Source organism: Podarcis tiliguerta (assembly GCF_965153285.1).
Source record: "Podarcis tiliguerta genome assembly, chromosome: 8".
Classification (NCBI taxonomy): Eukaryota; Metazoa; Chordata; class Lepidosauria; order Squamata; family Lacertidae; genus Podarcis; species Podarcis tiliguerta.
In genome coordinates this window covers 40492483-40505859 of record NC_139541.1, presented here as the reverse complement: position 1 = coordinate 40505859, position 13377 = coordinate 40492483, and the positions used below count along the sequence as shown (strand labels likewise).

The following is a 13377-nucleotide window of genomic DNA, read 5'->3' as shown; positions in this document are numbered from 1 at the left end:
CTGGTCTGTTGGAAGCCAATAAAATATTTTCTAAGCTCATGTCATCAGCTTCATTGTGATGATGAGCAATATGGGCATTTATACAACTTTCTCTGCTTCCCCCTCTGCCTTATCCAACTTAGCACTAAGAACGAAAATAAGTATGTCTCTCCCTCCCACTTTGTCTGCATTTTGAGACAAGTGTGCTAACTCCACTTTGCAGTTAAGATCAACTGCATTGGGTGTGTACCACATTCTTGCCAAGAACCTGAGTCAAGCTTAGCTTGCTTACCTGAGGCTTAAATCTGTCCCTTTAAAATCAGTTAATCACCACTGAAAAAGGGAGCCCTTTCCCTTTCACAGGAGCAAAGTATGACCTTCACAAGTCTAGATGTTTTGGACTACAACTCCCATCAACCCCAGACAGCACAGGGCAGCCAAAAACCTGTGTTGCACAACATTTGTGAACGCTTTGTTCCACTGTCCCCACATTCACTAATAGTCTCTATAAGAATGGATTTTAGTAACTGGCAAGAAAGAACATGGGGCAAGACTTTCAAAAGCCTCTCTTTTTTAAATTATTGACATTACTAGTAAGATCTGTTACTTAAAAGTTTGGCTGTCTTAACCTTTATTTGATTAAATGCCAATAATAAAAGCTGCATTAGCATGATGGTTGATTATTATTTCAGGGGTCTGGCCTTGCATTCAACCAGGGTAAGAGGACATGGAGAAGATGAGGTCAGGACATAGGATAGCGACCTGCAAAGCCAGCTCAAATTCAGGATTATTTCATGATCACCAGCCAAGGTCAACGGTCAAGAGCCAATCTTTTTCACAGCAGAACGGAAAATAAGACTCCAAGCCGATTCCATGTGAAACAAGGTAAATGATTCACAAAGGATTATTGACATGGCCCGCAGCCCGCCTCGTCATGCTAACGAAACTACGATAAGCAGAAAAGCAGGAAGCCCCTGATTGGGCTGCCAGGTAACCAGTCAAGAGCGATAGTCAAAGTTCAGATGAACAAACACAAGCAACACACCCAGCAGCTGCGGGTTGGAACAAGTCAGCGTCTCTCTACCATCAGGTTCCACCTTGAATCGCTGGAGGGGGAAAGGGCAGGTTTGAAGCTACCTGAACTTCTTGTTAACACTTTGGTGGCTCAAAATGCCTCCTCCTGTCTCTATAAACTACTTAGGTTTATACCAGAGGACTGAAGAGCAGTCTCCTCCAGTCACAAGCAGACAACAGCAGTGCTTCTAATTAAGGGGCTAAAACCTGGTACCACTAACTTGCCCCAAATATGAGAGCTTGAGCTTCTTAGGTGGCAATCTGCGCTCCCAGCTGGACACATATTCATATGCAGCTGAGATGAGTCTAGATTCACCAACTCTCTTCCATTTATCATTCATAAACTTGCACTTTTTGTGCTTTGCAGAATAGCCTTTTCATTATCCCTATCACCTTGAAAGGCAAGTTGTTATACCCATTTTACAGAAGAAAGAATAGCTTGCCCAGCAGTCAATCAGTTTCCCCTTACAGACGGAGGAAGTAATCATCCAGTGAATCTACAAGTGAGCTGAAGCCCAGGGCATGTAATTTCTGTTATTATTTGTATTTACCTTATGGGTGCTATAGCCTGTTTTTTCTCACAGGATTGTTCACACTTATCGGTTGTGAGTCATCCTTCGCCAGAAGAATGAGCTGCAATAACATTAAGGAAACAGGGCACTTTCTTGTCCCTGGAAACTCCCAGACAGTGACATCACAGCAGGGGGCTTGGGCTCTGCTCTTTAGCATACTTAGCAGAATGATGAATCCAGCCCCCTAAATACATTACTGTGTTTTAAAGAAAGAGACTGGGCTACAAACCAAATTTGACAAGGTTATTCTGTGATTATGGACAAGTAAAGGCAGAATGCCCCACCCACAAATGGAAACCTTAAGGAGAGAGGGAATATTAAGAAATATCTCTTACCCTTGCCCAACACACGATATCTTTCCAAGTTAGACCTGGGCACATTGAAAGTGTAAGTCTGTTGACTGAAGCCTGGTTGACATGGGGCTGCAGTCTCCTCACAAAGCCACCTTCCAGCCTAGCATGCAGGAAAAATAAGGATGAATCAAGAGGCAGCAAAAACCACCTCCCTTGAGCTTCAAGGAAAGCAGCCACTTTTAAGCCTGTCTGATAGACCTTTTTTCGTGGTGAGTCGGGAAGAGCCCCCAAATCCTTCCACCTGAGATAGTTAAGCATTTTGCCCATGTCTCTTTCAAACTTTCTGACCAAGGCTACTCACATAACTCTTTAGTATCTATCTTGGTTGGGGCAGGGGGAATGTTTTTAGGGGCACCAATGATGGTCAAAGGGTCTCTTATGATACAAGAACAATGACAGGGAAGTTCATGAACAATTACATGGGGAAAGATCCTTTCATTTCTCTCCAATGAAAGTAAAAGATTAAATTTGCACAAAGGTGGTACCGATTCCTCACACCTTGATAACTCATCTATAATGCTGCGAGGGGGGGGGGATCCAGGTACATTCTAACATATGTGGTGGACATAACCCTTTAATAAAGGGGTTCTGGGCAAAAGGTTTTTGTGAAATTACATTAAATACAGGACAAACTTTAGCACCAGCCCCCTTAATGGCTCTTTTATACATTTTCACTAAGGAAGAAATCACAATATGTTTCAAATAATGTCGATTTCACTTTCTGCTTTCTCTTCAAATCATATGAACCTTTCTGGCACGTACAGTGGTAGCAAGAAACTGGAAACAAGTGAATTGTAACCTGAAAGGAGACAAATCCAGACCATTGTCTTGACTGACAACTAAGTCAAATAAACCTTCCACAACCAAAAATATAGTTTTCAGAAGAAGGTGAATTGTTTTATAATTCATGTGGTCCAAAAGGAACATGACTGCAGCCCACCACTGACTCCTACTTCTTTCTGGAAAGTTATTTTGGGATAACATAATAATATCTATATTGTACCACAGCTTCAGAGAAGGACGATGTTTGAAACTGTGACCTTTATTTCAAACTGTGGGATGCAACACTGCAAGCTTATGTTCTCTGCACAAAACTTCCCCGCCCGTCGCCCGTTTACTACATTATTATTATTATTATTATTATTATTATTATTATTATTATTATTTGCTATCTATACATATATCTATACACTACATTTAACCCAAATGTTTGAACAGAAATAGTTTGAAGAAAGGAGAAAGGCTCCCTCTCTGAGACCAGGGTGGGCTTCAGCGGCAGCGGGGAGGCTGGACCCTCTCGCCGAGCAGCGCCCCGTGAGGCCCCTCTTACCTGTAAGAGCAGCAGGAATAAGCAAAGCCCCGACGGGCGTCCCCGCACTGGCAGCAGCATTGCCATCGTGCAAGCGCAAGCGTCGAGCGCTAGGCAGTTTCTGGCCCTCGGCGCGCACTCGGCTCAGGCAGGTGCGATGCCCCTCCCTAAAACGAGGCTCCGCCCCATGTTTGAAGAGGGGCGGGGCTCCACGCCAGCGTCACTCTTTTCCTCAGGCCAAGCCAGAGCCCCCATTGAACCCGAAGCGGGGGAGGAGGAGAGGGACGTGCCAGAGTGTTTCTCTGCTCCTTGCAAGGAGAAAAGTAGCGGCGTAGCGAAAACCCTTCCTCTGCAACTTCGAGACTAGCTTTCTGCTTACAGGCAGTCTTGCCTTTTCCTCCTGAATGGGGAAATCCCCTCTGCCGTGCTTCACGAAGGGGTGGGGAGGCGGGGGGGCTGTGGTGCCTTTCTGCACGAACCCCTTGAAAAGCGCGGGCGGGCTCACTGGCGCCTCCCTTCGGCAGCAGCACGTCCTGAAGCTGTACTCCTCGTGGAGCCGCTCGGAATGGGCCTCCCGGGGTAGCGGCACTAATCCGAATTAAGCACCCGTGCTTCTAGTATCTGGGTAGCACCCCCAAACCTCGCCGGATGGGCTATGCCGCATTGAGGTTCACCTTCCTGCTCCCATGTTTCCCATCCGAAAGCCCCTCATACCAGTTGCTTCCCCCTCTTTCAGCTACGCTGGGGAGAAAAAGGTGGTGAGAGCGATTTTCTCTCGAGGAGGCTCTGGGGCGCTCGCCACGTCTGAGACTAGACAGCAGGGCTACATTTGTAACAGGGCTCAGCCTGGGCCCCTGTTACCAAGGACAGGGCAAATGGGGCACTGCCCACCGACCTCATTCTATCCTCAGCCACCCCCGCCGGTCTGCCTCCCTTTCTCCCTTGCAAACTGGTCCAGGGGGTGGCACTCCCGGCCAGTTGACGCCTCCACCTCAGTCCTGCCCTTTCAGAATTCAGGAAGAGAGGAGGAGGCGGCGGTGGAGGCGGGCAAAATTAAGTGAGTTATTAGCCCTGCCTGTCATGGGCTCCAGATGCACTTGATGTTGGGCAGCATCAGATTTAAGATTTAGGGCAGTGTGGGTGGCTTCCCTGCACAGGGCGCTGAGCCAAGGAAGCACAAAATTGAAAAGATCCATAGTTGAGAAGATCCATTTGGGGGCACCAAATTTTGGGCTCCCTCAGGGTGCCATATTACCAACGATTACCAAAGGCTGCCCCTGTTTTGGGTTCCCTGCCTTCTGCTTCACCAGTCCCAATGGTTTACTCTCTAGGAAGTGTGTTTAGCATTGCATATTTAAACATAGTCTAGCTCAGTATTGTCTGCAGTGACTGGCAACAACCCTCCAAGAAACCAAGCGGGGGACTTTCTGAGCTCTACCTGGAGTTTGAACTTGGGGGTTTCTGCATGCAAAGCAGCAGCTCTACCACTAAGCTCTGACCCTCTGTTCAATACATTGCTATGACGGGTACAGGCCACACTGTTTGTAATTGTCCCAATAAATATGTTCTTGGGGAAAGCATTTCTGGTGGATGCTTTCAGCCCATAGAGTTCTCTTTACCCCAGAGGAAATCTGAGTGTCTTTGGAAAGAATCATGACACCTTTTATTTAGGAAAGAAATTATAACTAGGGATTACGGATCCTTTCAAGATCAGGCTTTGTTATTTACTTAAAACATTTTTATCCTACTCTTCATTCTCCTCCTGCAAAAACAAAGGTGGTTTAACTAATTTCAGTGAGAAGACAATTCCTGTGCTAAGCATTATGATCTAAGAGACATGATACAAAAGGAAAAAAGACTGGAGGAGGAAGAAAGAAAACACAAGCATTCTTTCTTTGTTAAATGAGGGAGAGGCACTACTGTCTCATCCCATCTTTGTCCCACTCCTGACAGAATGGCCACTGCTGATGACAGTTGAAGGAAAAGCCCAATGGAGTTGGGCTTTAGCTGAGCAGATTTTAACATTCCTAAAATTGCTTTTGGGTTACACGTTTTCTGAATATTAGCATGACTGGGACAGGTGAGGCTTCAAATACACCTGCACACAGCACTTGCCCTATGCTGCCACCTGCTGAGGAGAGGGATCCACAAAAGCTACAATAGCCTTGGGTACAAGTCTCCAAGGCTGTGTTGTAAGGGGCGGGACTTCCTCATCTCTGTGAGGGCTCCAGACTATGCCAGGCTGATTGGATAAACCTTTTTGCTGCCACAGTCAAAGTCTGCCTCATGGACAGCCCAGCTGCACGAGTAAACTAAGTGGTTTTAGGCACATCTGTGCCACCTTAACGTCCTTGGAGGAAAGGTGGGATATAAATGCAATAACAAATAACTACAGCGAGGAGAACCATGGAGGGTAAGCCCAAAGGGCCCCACAAGGTTCTGCCCTAACCAAATTGACCTGGCAGATTGAAATCCAGAGCCTAAGGGAGAAAGGCAGTCTCTGCAGTGCAACCTCCTTCCCAGAAGGAGTGCTCTGAGTTCAGGGTTTGAGCCCACCATTCCTCTTATCCCAGCTGATTATACACTCTATGGCTGCTAAGGAGCCTCATTCAGTGCTACTATTTTTTATTTTTACTGATACTTCTGCAAACCTGAGACTCCTGGCCAACCCCCCAGGCATGTTAATATTACCTTCCTGTTTTGGAGTTCACTATTAGAAGAGTCGCCTCCTTGGAGGGTTGCATTTGCCCAGGGCCATCAATAGCTAACTGCCTGCCCACCCATTTTTGCTTGTCAGCCCAGCAGCATCCCCTGTCATTTGGCTCTGCCCTCAGCCTGGCAGTCACCCATAAACAGATTAAAAGAGAAAGGAGGGGGGGAATTCATTGAAGAAGGAAGAACCTGCCAGGTGAGAATAGGGACTGGGGATTGGCAGCAGGCCCATGTGCCCTGAAGCAAGCAAGGCTGGAGAAGAGGCAAAGCAAAATGGGAGGGGGTGGCCAAGGTCTTTTCATCCTAGCTAATCTGCTGCCCCACCCACTCCCCCAAAGGGACTACTAGATTCAGCCAATTCCCTCTTCTGCTGAGCTTCCAGAATTCTTGTTTCTTGGAATTTACCCCCTTGAGTTGCAGCCAATATGGCCAATGATCAGGAATTATGGGAGCTGTATTTCAACAACTGGGATAAAAGCAATGATGGGAGTAAAGCAATGACAAACCTAGACAGCATCTTAAAAAGCAGAGACATCACCTTGCCAACAAAGGTCCGTATAGTTAAAGCTATGGTTTTCCCAGTGGTGATGTATGATGAGAGCTGGACCATAAAGAAGGCTGATCGCCGAAGAATTGATGCTTTTGAATTATGGTGCTGGAGGAGACTCTTGAGAGTCCCATGGACTGCAAGAAGATCAATCCTATCCATTCTTAAGGAAATCAGCCCTGAGTGCTCACTGGAAGGACAGATCCTGAAGCTGAGGCTCCAATACTTTGGCCACCTCATGAGAAGAGAAGACTCCCTGAAAAAGGCCCTGATGTTGGGAAAGATTGAGGGCACAAGGAGAAGGGGACAATAGAGGACGAGATGGGTGGACAGTGTTCTCGAAGCTACCAGCATGAGTTTGACAGTGGAAGACAGGAGTGCCTGGCGTGCTCTGGTTCATGGGGTCATGAAGAGTCGGACACGACTAAACAACAACAAGAGTTCAACAACATCTGGAGGGTCACAGGTTAGCCCCTTCTGCTTTGAAGTTTCATTGGTTTCAGCATATAATGCTAAAAAGCTGTGGCTTTTTAAAGTGCTTAAGTTATGACATCATGCTGTGTCATTTATTTTAAATTTTGTATAGCGTATGGAAGAAAATTCAAATCCTAGAGAATAAGGAACTACTAGATTTAGAAGGATATGATAACAGATTTGGTTGGCACGCGTACCTGTGGAAAGATAAGAAAAAAGTACATAAAGGTTTTGGGGACCACATCTTCCGAGGCCCACTAATTGAAGTCTGGGATAGGTATAAAAACCTATTGGAACCTAAAGTTCCACACTGGTTATCCCCATTAGAAGTTATGAGTGTTAAAAAAGTCAATATGAGAGGTGATTGGGCGACATATAGCCAATTGCTAGTGAAAGAGGGAGGAAAATGGAAAATGAAACCATATGAACAAGTCAAAAAGTATGTTTATGATTGGTTGCATTATTATCAGGTGAATGAAATGTTCAGGAAAGATGTAAGAGAATGGGGTTATATAGATAAAGACTCAACATTCCAGTCTGAAATAATCAATAAGGAGGTTAAAACTCTTTCAAAAATGTATAATCTGCTATTAGAATGGAATTTAAAAGATGAAGAAGTAAAGTCGGTTATGATTCACTGGGCCAGAGATTTTGGTTATAATATTCAGTTGGAAGAGTGGGAAAAACTATGGAAGGAGAATTTAAAATTTACTGCATGCATGTCATTGAAAGAGAATGTGATGAAAATGTTTTATAGGTGGTACATTACACCGGTAAAACTGGCAAAAATGTATAAGACCTGTAACAAGTGTTGGAAATGTAAAGAAAATGCGGGTTCTTTTTATCATATGTGGTGGGAATGTAAGAGAGTGAAAGAATTCTGGGAACTGATATATAATGAACTGAAGAGGATTTTGAAATATACTTTTACAAAGAAACCAGAGATCTTTCTGTTGGGTATTCTGGGAAAGGAAATCAAGAGAAAGGACAGTAAATTTCTCCAATACGCAGTAACTGCAGCAAGAGTGTTATTGGCTCAAAGGTGGAAACAACAGGAAATACCGACAATGGAAGATTGGAGGTCTAAGTTGTTAGATTATGCTGAACTGGATAAGATGACTGGAAAGATTAGGTACTTAAGAGACCAAAAGTTTACAGAAAACTGGGGGAAATTTGTTAAGTACCGTATCTGGAGAGTATAAGTGATGGACAAATAACGCTAGAAGGTTTTAAAAGAGCACTGTGAATATATGAGAGACATTGTCTAAAGGAAAGTGAAGGAAAAATATATTTAATGACAATGGTTAAAAAAAGAAATGCGGAAATTAAATATGGCTACGAAAGATTTGCGGAAAAGCTGAGGGAAGTCAAAAAATTAAGGACTAAGAGATGGAAATATGAAATGTGAAATATACTTTGTTTGTTTGTTATGTTTTGTTGTAAATTAATAAAAATTATTTAAAAAAAAAGAAAAGAAAATTCAAATCCTATACCCACTTACAGGGGAGTAAGTCTCACTGAACTCAGTGGGTATTACTTCTGAGTAGTGTTTCATAAGACAGGTCCTCGCTCTGAAAGGGTTACAGTATAAAATGCAGGAAAAAGGAAACAATGGGGAAAATTTCAATTCAAGTATTTATCCTTCAATTCTATATCCACCTACCTAGGAGTAAAATCCATTGAACTTAATAGGATTGTTTCACAGTAGACATGCACATCTGAAATCCTTTCAGCCTTCCCTCAGTCATTGTGTCTCAGCCTAATCTACCGCACAGGACTGCTTTAGCATCTTGCTTGCTTATTTTTGAGAACTGTAATCAGGGAGTGATATGGTCTGACCCCCCAGAAAAGTCATTAAGCATTTCATCAAGACCATCAGCAATTTTGGTGGTTCAAGTGGTTCATGAGAAAAAATGTTTGGGAACTGCTAGTCTAGCCCACACTACAATCAGTCTGTCACAATATCACTCATCAGCCAGAAGCTGATACAACTTCAGTATCTCAAGTTGGAGGGAGGGAAAGTCACACTTTAGAAAGAGAAGAACAGAACCATTCACCAGAAGAGAAGACTTTTGTGGGATGTTGTGTGATAATCCAGTGGTGTGGCTGGGGGAGGGGCGATGGGGTAGTGGCCCCAGGCACAAAATTCTGAGGAGGCACAACCAGGTGTCTCCACACAGATGCCAGCTTCCCAGGGGCGTAGCCAGGACTTTTGTAAGTGGGGGAGGGGGCTGAGGAGGCAGAGCTTCTGATCAGGTGGTGCTGGAACTTCCAGCCATTTCTGCTTCAAGAAATCCTAAGCACATCCATTCGGAAGCAAGCTGTGTTGAGTCTTCTCTCCAGGGAGTTTTTATCTTCAGGGGGTTTTCTTTCCAGGAAGTGTTTAGGATTGCATACTTAAGCATACTTCTTCTATCTTTCCACAAGGGCCAACACTGATGCCGAAATCCAGAGTCACCTGAGCTCTGCGAGTGCAGCTTTCTCCCGATTGAAGTGGAGTGTTTGAAGACCAGGACATTCGCAGGGAAACCAAAATGTTTGTTTACAAAGCTATTGTACTACCAACCTTACTATATGCTTGTGAAACATGGACCACTTATAAACGCCATCTCCAACTCCTCGAAAGATTCCATCAACGGTGTCTGAAAAATTTTACACATCACTTGGGAAGACAGGCTAACTAATATCAGTGTACTGGAAGAAGCAAAGATCTCCAGTGTTGAAGCAATGATTCTTCAACATCAACTTTGTTGGTCATGTTGTGCGGATGCCTGATGATCATCTTCCAAAGTAACTATTCCAAACTTAAAAATGGAAAGTGTAATGCTGGTGGTCAACAAAAGAGGTTTAAAGACTGTCTCAAGGGAAATCTAAAAAAAATGTAGTATAAACACTGACAGCTGGGAAACACTGGTCTGTGAGCGCTCCAGTTGGAGAACAGCCTTTACCAAAGGTGTCATGGGCTTTGAAGACACTCAAACTCAGGACGCAAGGGAGAAATGTGCTAAGAGGAAGGCACATTTGGCAAATCTACACCGTGATCAACTCCCGCCCGGAAACCAATGTCCCCACTGTGGAAGGACATGTGGATCCAGAATTGGCCTCCACAGTCACTTACCGACTCACTGTTAAAACCATGTTTATGGAAGACAATCTTACTCAGCTATGAGTGATCACCAAAGAAAGAAAGAAGAAACTTAAGCACGGTCAGGAACTCCTCTGCTGACTCAGATTGGCCGCTGTTCCCCCACCCACAAAACTGAATGGTTTTGAAAGCACCCAAGAGCTTTATTTTCCTCCATCCTATAGACACAGATTGATGGTGACAGAATCTCTTCTGGATCAGAGCCCACTTGCGATACTGGGAGTCAAGCCAGCTGAGTGGCTTTAGGATTTGGAGATTTACAATGTGTTTGTTGTTTTCATTATGTTTCTATTTTATTGTGTTTTTCTTCTCCACTATTGGGCTCAGCAGCAGCAGTGACAGCACCAGAAAAAAAATTGCAGGGCGAGGGACAGAAAGCACAAAGTACATGTCCAAATGGGTGAGATATGCCCACAATAAAACTGCCATCCTAAACATATTTTTTCCTGAAATACCGGTAAGTAATTTAGGTCATGTTTTTTATATAGCATGTATTAAAAAATTTAAATTACAGTAAGGAGAAAAGCTTTCAAAGAAGGTAGTCGCTCCACAAACATTGCCTTGACATACTGTACAAATTGGACAAGCAGAACACTTTCTTCAGGAAACAGTTCCTTTTGAACCAGTGCAGGCAGAACCAGGAATGTAGACTTGAAAGGAAAGTAAGAGGAAACTGAGATATCTGGGACCTATACACCCAAGAAACTGACAGTATGTTGTGTGTCTAAAGAGCCATCTGTCTGTTGTCACTCACTGAGAAGGAACTGAGAAATATGTAGATATAAAATAGTCAAATATGCTGATTTTTATGCACTTCTGATTAAAAAGAAAAGAAAAACCCAGAGCCTCCCTGGAAGCATTGGAAAACTTGAGGCTTCACAATGTGGAAAAATTTGTTGTTCTGACATTTTTGTATACCGTGGTACCTTGCTTTGCAACCATAATCCGTTCCGGAGGTCCGGTTGTAAACCAAAACAGGTTGTAACCCAAGGTGCACTTTCGCCAATGGGGCCTCCCCCCCCAAAAAAAAATTGGTTGTAATAAATAATAACGGGTTGTAATCCAAAAAAAGGGACACACACTTCCGGGTTTGACGTGGTTGTAACCCAAAACGGTTGTAATCCAAAGCGGTTGCAAACCAAGGTACCACTGTATTCTGTTGTTCTTGCCTCCTGGATTGTGTAGTGGCATAACTCTGGTGCCAGCTTAATGAGATCATAGGATTACTTTGCCCATTGCCATAAGATCCTTAATTTATTTAGCAAACTTGTTCAACCAAGGACCCCTGGTCTGTAGGCTGCTCTGCCCAGTAACCTCCTTTCTTCACCTCTTTGCTCAAGCAACACCTCTTTTTGTTACCTCAGTATGGTCACTAAACTTTGGTGTGTGTTGATAGTGTAAGTCAAGGACAAGGAACATCTGGTGCCCTCCAGATGCTGCTGGACTCCAGCTCCCATCATCCCTGACCACTGGCCAGGCAGGCTGCTGGGAGATAGCCGTCCAACGGTGTCTAGAAGGTCACAGTTGTTAGTTGTTCCCCACCTGCAGATGAAGGTGTCAGGTTTCACTGCTACAGCTGCATCATGGCAATCCTTCTTGCTACACTCCTCCCAGTGGTCATTTCTCCTCTGGTCACTGCTGCGGATACACAACCTGACTGTCTCCAGGCACTGCTGTCATCTGCAAGGGATTCCCATACAGCTGGGTGAATGTTGCCAGCCTTCATGTCACATTTGTAGACAGGGCCATCTTCACCCAGGGGTGCAAGGGGAGCGGGGCACCCAGGTGCCGAATTCTGGAGGGGAGGCCAGGTGCCCGCCACTGAAGCTCTTAACTATCTACCTGTCATGAAATAATAATTTTGCTGAAGCTAGAAAAACAAAATACATATATACCTAGGTATTACCGAAATGCATACCTACTGTTTCACTAAAGGACTTTCGACTTTTTCGCTCATTTACCAAAGATGTGCTGTGCCAGCGGCAACACTTGTCATTCACAATAGCGGCACTTGTCAGACTCAACGATGGCACTCACACAAAATTAACTAAATTTGGGGGCGCTGGGTGGATCTTTGCACCCCAGCAAAGCATATGCTAAAGATGGCCCTGTTTGCAGACATCTTTGTAACACAGAGCTGGCCTTCCAAAAGGCCTAGTGCCTGAAGCCAGCTCTCCTCAAAACACGTCCTTGAGGATCCTGCCATCTTCCAGACAAAATGGTACTTTATCTTAGGACATGTTCCCATCATTGTTTGCCTATCAGGTTTGTGTAAATAGATAGATATACCCAGTGCTTAAAAAAAAAGTTTAGGGGTACTCTTATTTTGACTCAAAAAAACCACCATTTTATAGTTTAAATCGGGGGAAATAAATACAGTAAATGGACAAAAATACAAAGATTCACAAAATGTTTAGGGGTATGTGTACTCCTGCATCCCCCCAGAAAAAAAGCACTGGATACACCGCTGCTTGATGTGATTCTAATAAAAGTTATCTATCTCACTTCCTGACACATTTGTCTTGAAACCACTCCACTACAAGATAGTGAGGCCTGGGGTGTAAAAACTGAAGTTAATTAGCTGGCTGATTAAAGATTATAACCCTGCTAAAAATCAAGAGAAGTGTTACCCTTAAAAGTCTTATTAAAACAAATGACACTTACAAAGCACCACCTAGGTCCTAATCTGTTTGTTAGGGCCAACAATTCTTTATCTAAAATATATTTTAAATTATGTCATTTATATCCCACCAAAGTAGCATATTGGGTTTTCCCCAACCCCCCTAAACATTTCATCCTCATAACAACAATGTGAGGTAGGTTAGGCTGAGTGAGTGACTGGGCCCAAGGACACCCAGTGAGCTTTGTGGCTGACGCTGCACTCCATGGCTACTAAGCAGCCTCACTCACTCAGTGCTCATGGAGGGATTCCTTTTAGCTGCTCCCTAAGGCTTTTTAAAATAAAAAAGTAAAAAACCTCTGCAAATGTGAGAACATTCACTACAGTGGTACCTCAGGTTAGAATTTAATTCATTCTCAAGGTCTGTTCTTAACCTGAAACTGTTCTTAACCTGAGGTATCACTTTAGCTAATGGGGCCTCCCGCTGCTGCTGCCACATGATTTCTATTCTCATCCTGAAGCAAAGTTCTTAACCAGAGGTACTATTTCTGGGTTAGCAGAGTCTGTAACCTAAAGCATCTGTAACCCGAGG

The 13377-nt window shown here is 44.1% G+C and overlaps 1 protein-coding gene across 1 annotated transcript in view; it reads right to left on the bottom strand.

The window, feature by feature from the left end:
• The window catches only part of LOC310682982 (B-cadherin-like), a 30778-nt gene extending 26540 nt beyond the window's left edge, over positions 1-4238 (bottom strand). The window contains exons 1-2 of the mRNA XM_083452324.1: positions 3309-4238; positions 1961-2078 (exon numbers count right to left, since the gene is read on the bottom strand). Coding sequence (XP_083308450.1) covers positions 1961-2078; positions 3309-3374 — 184 coding nt within the window. The 5' untranslated portion in view covers positions 3375-4238. The remainder of the gene's footprint in view (positions 1-1960; positions 2079-3308) is intronic.
• Between the last annotated feature and the right edge of the window lie 9139 nt (positions 4239-13377).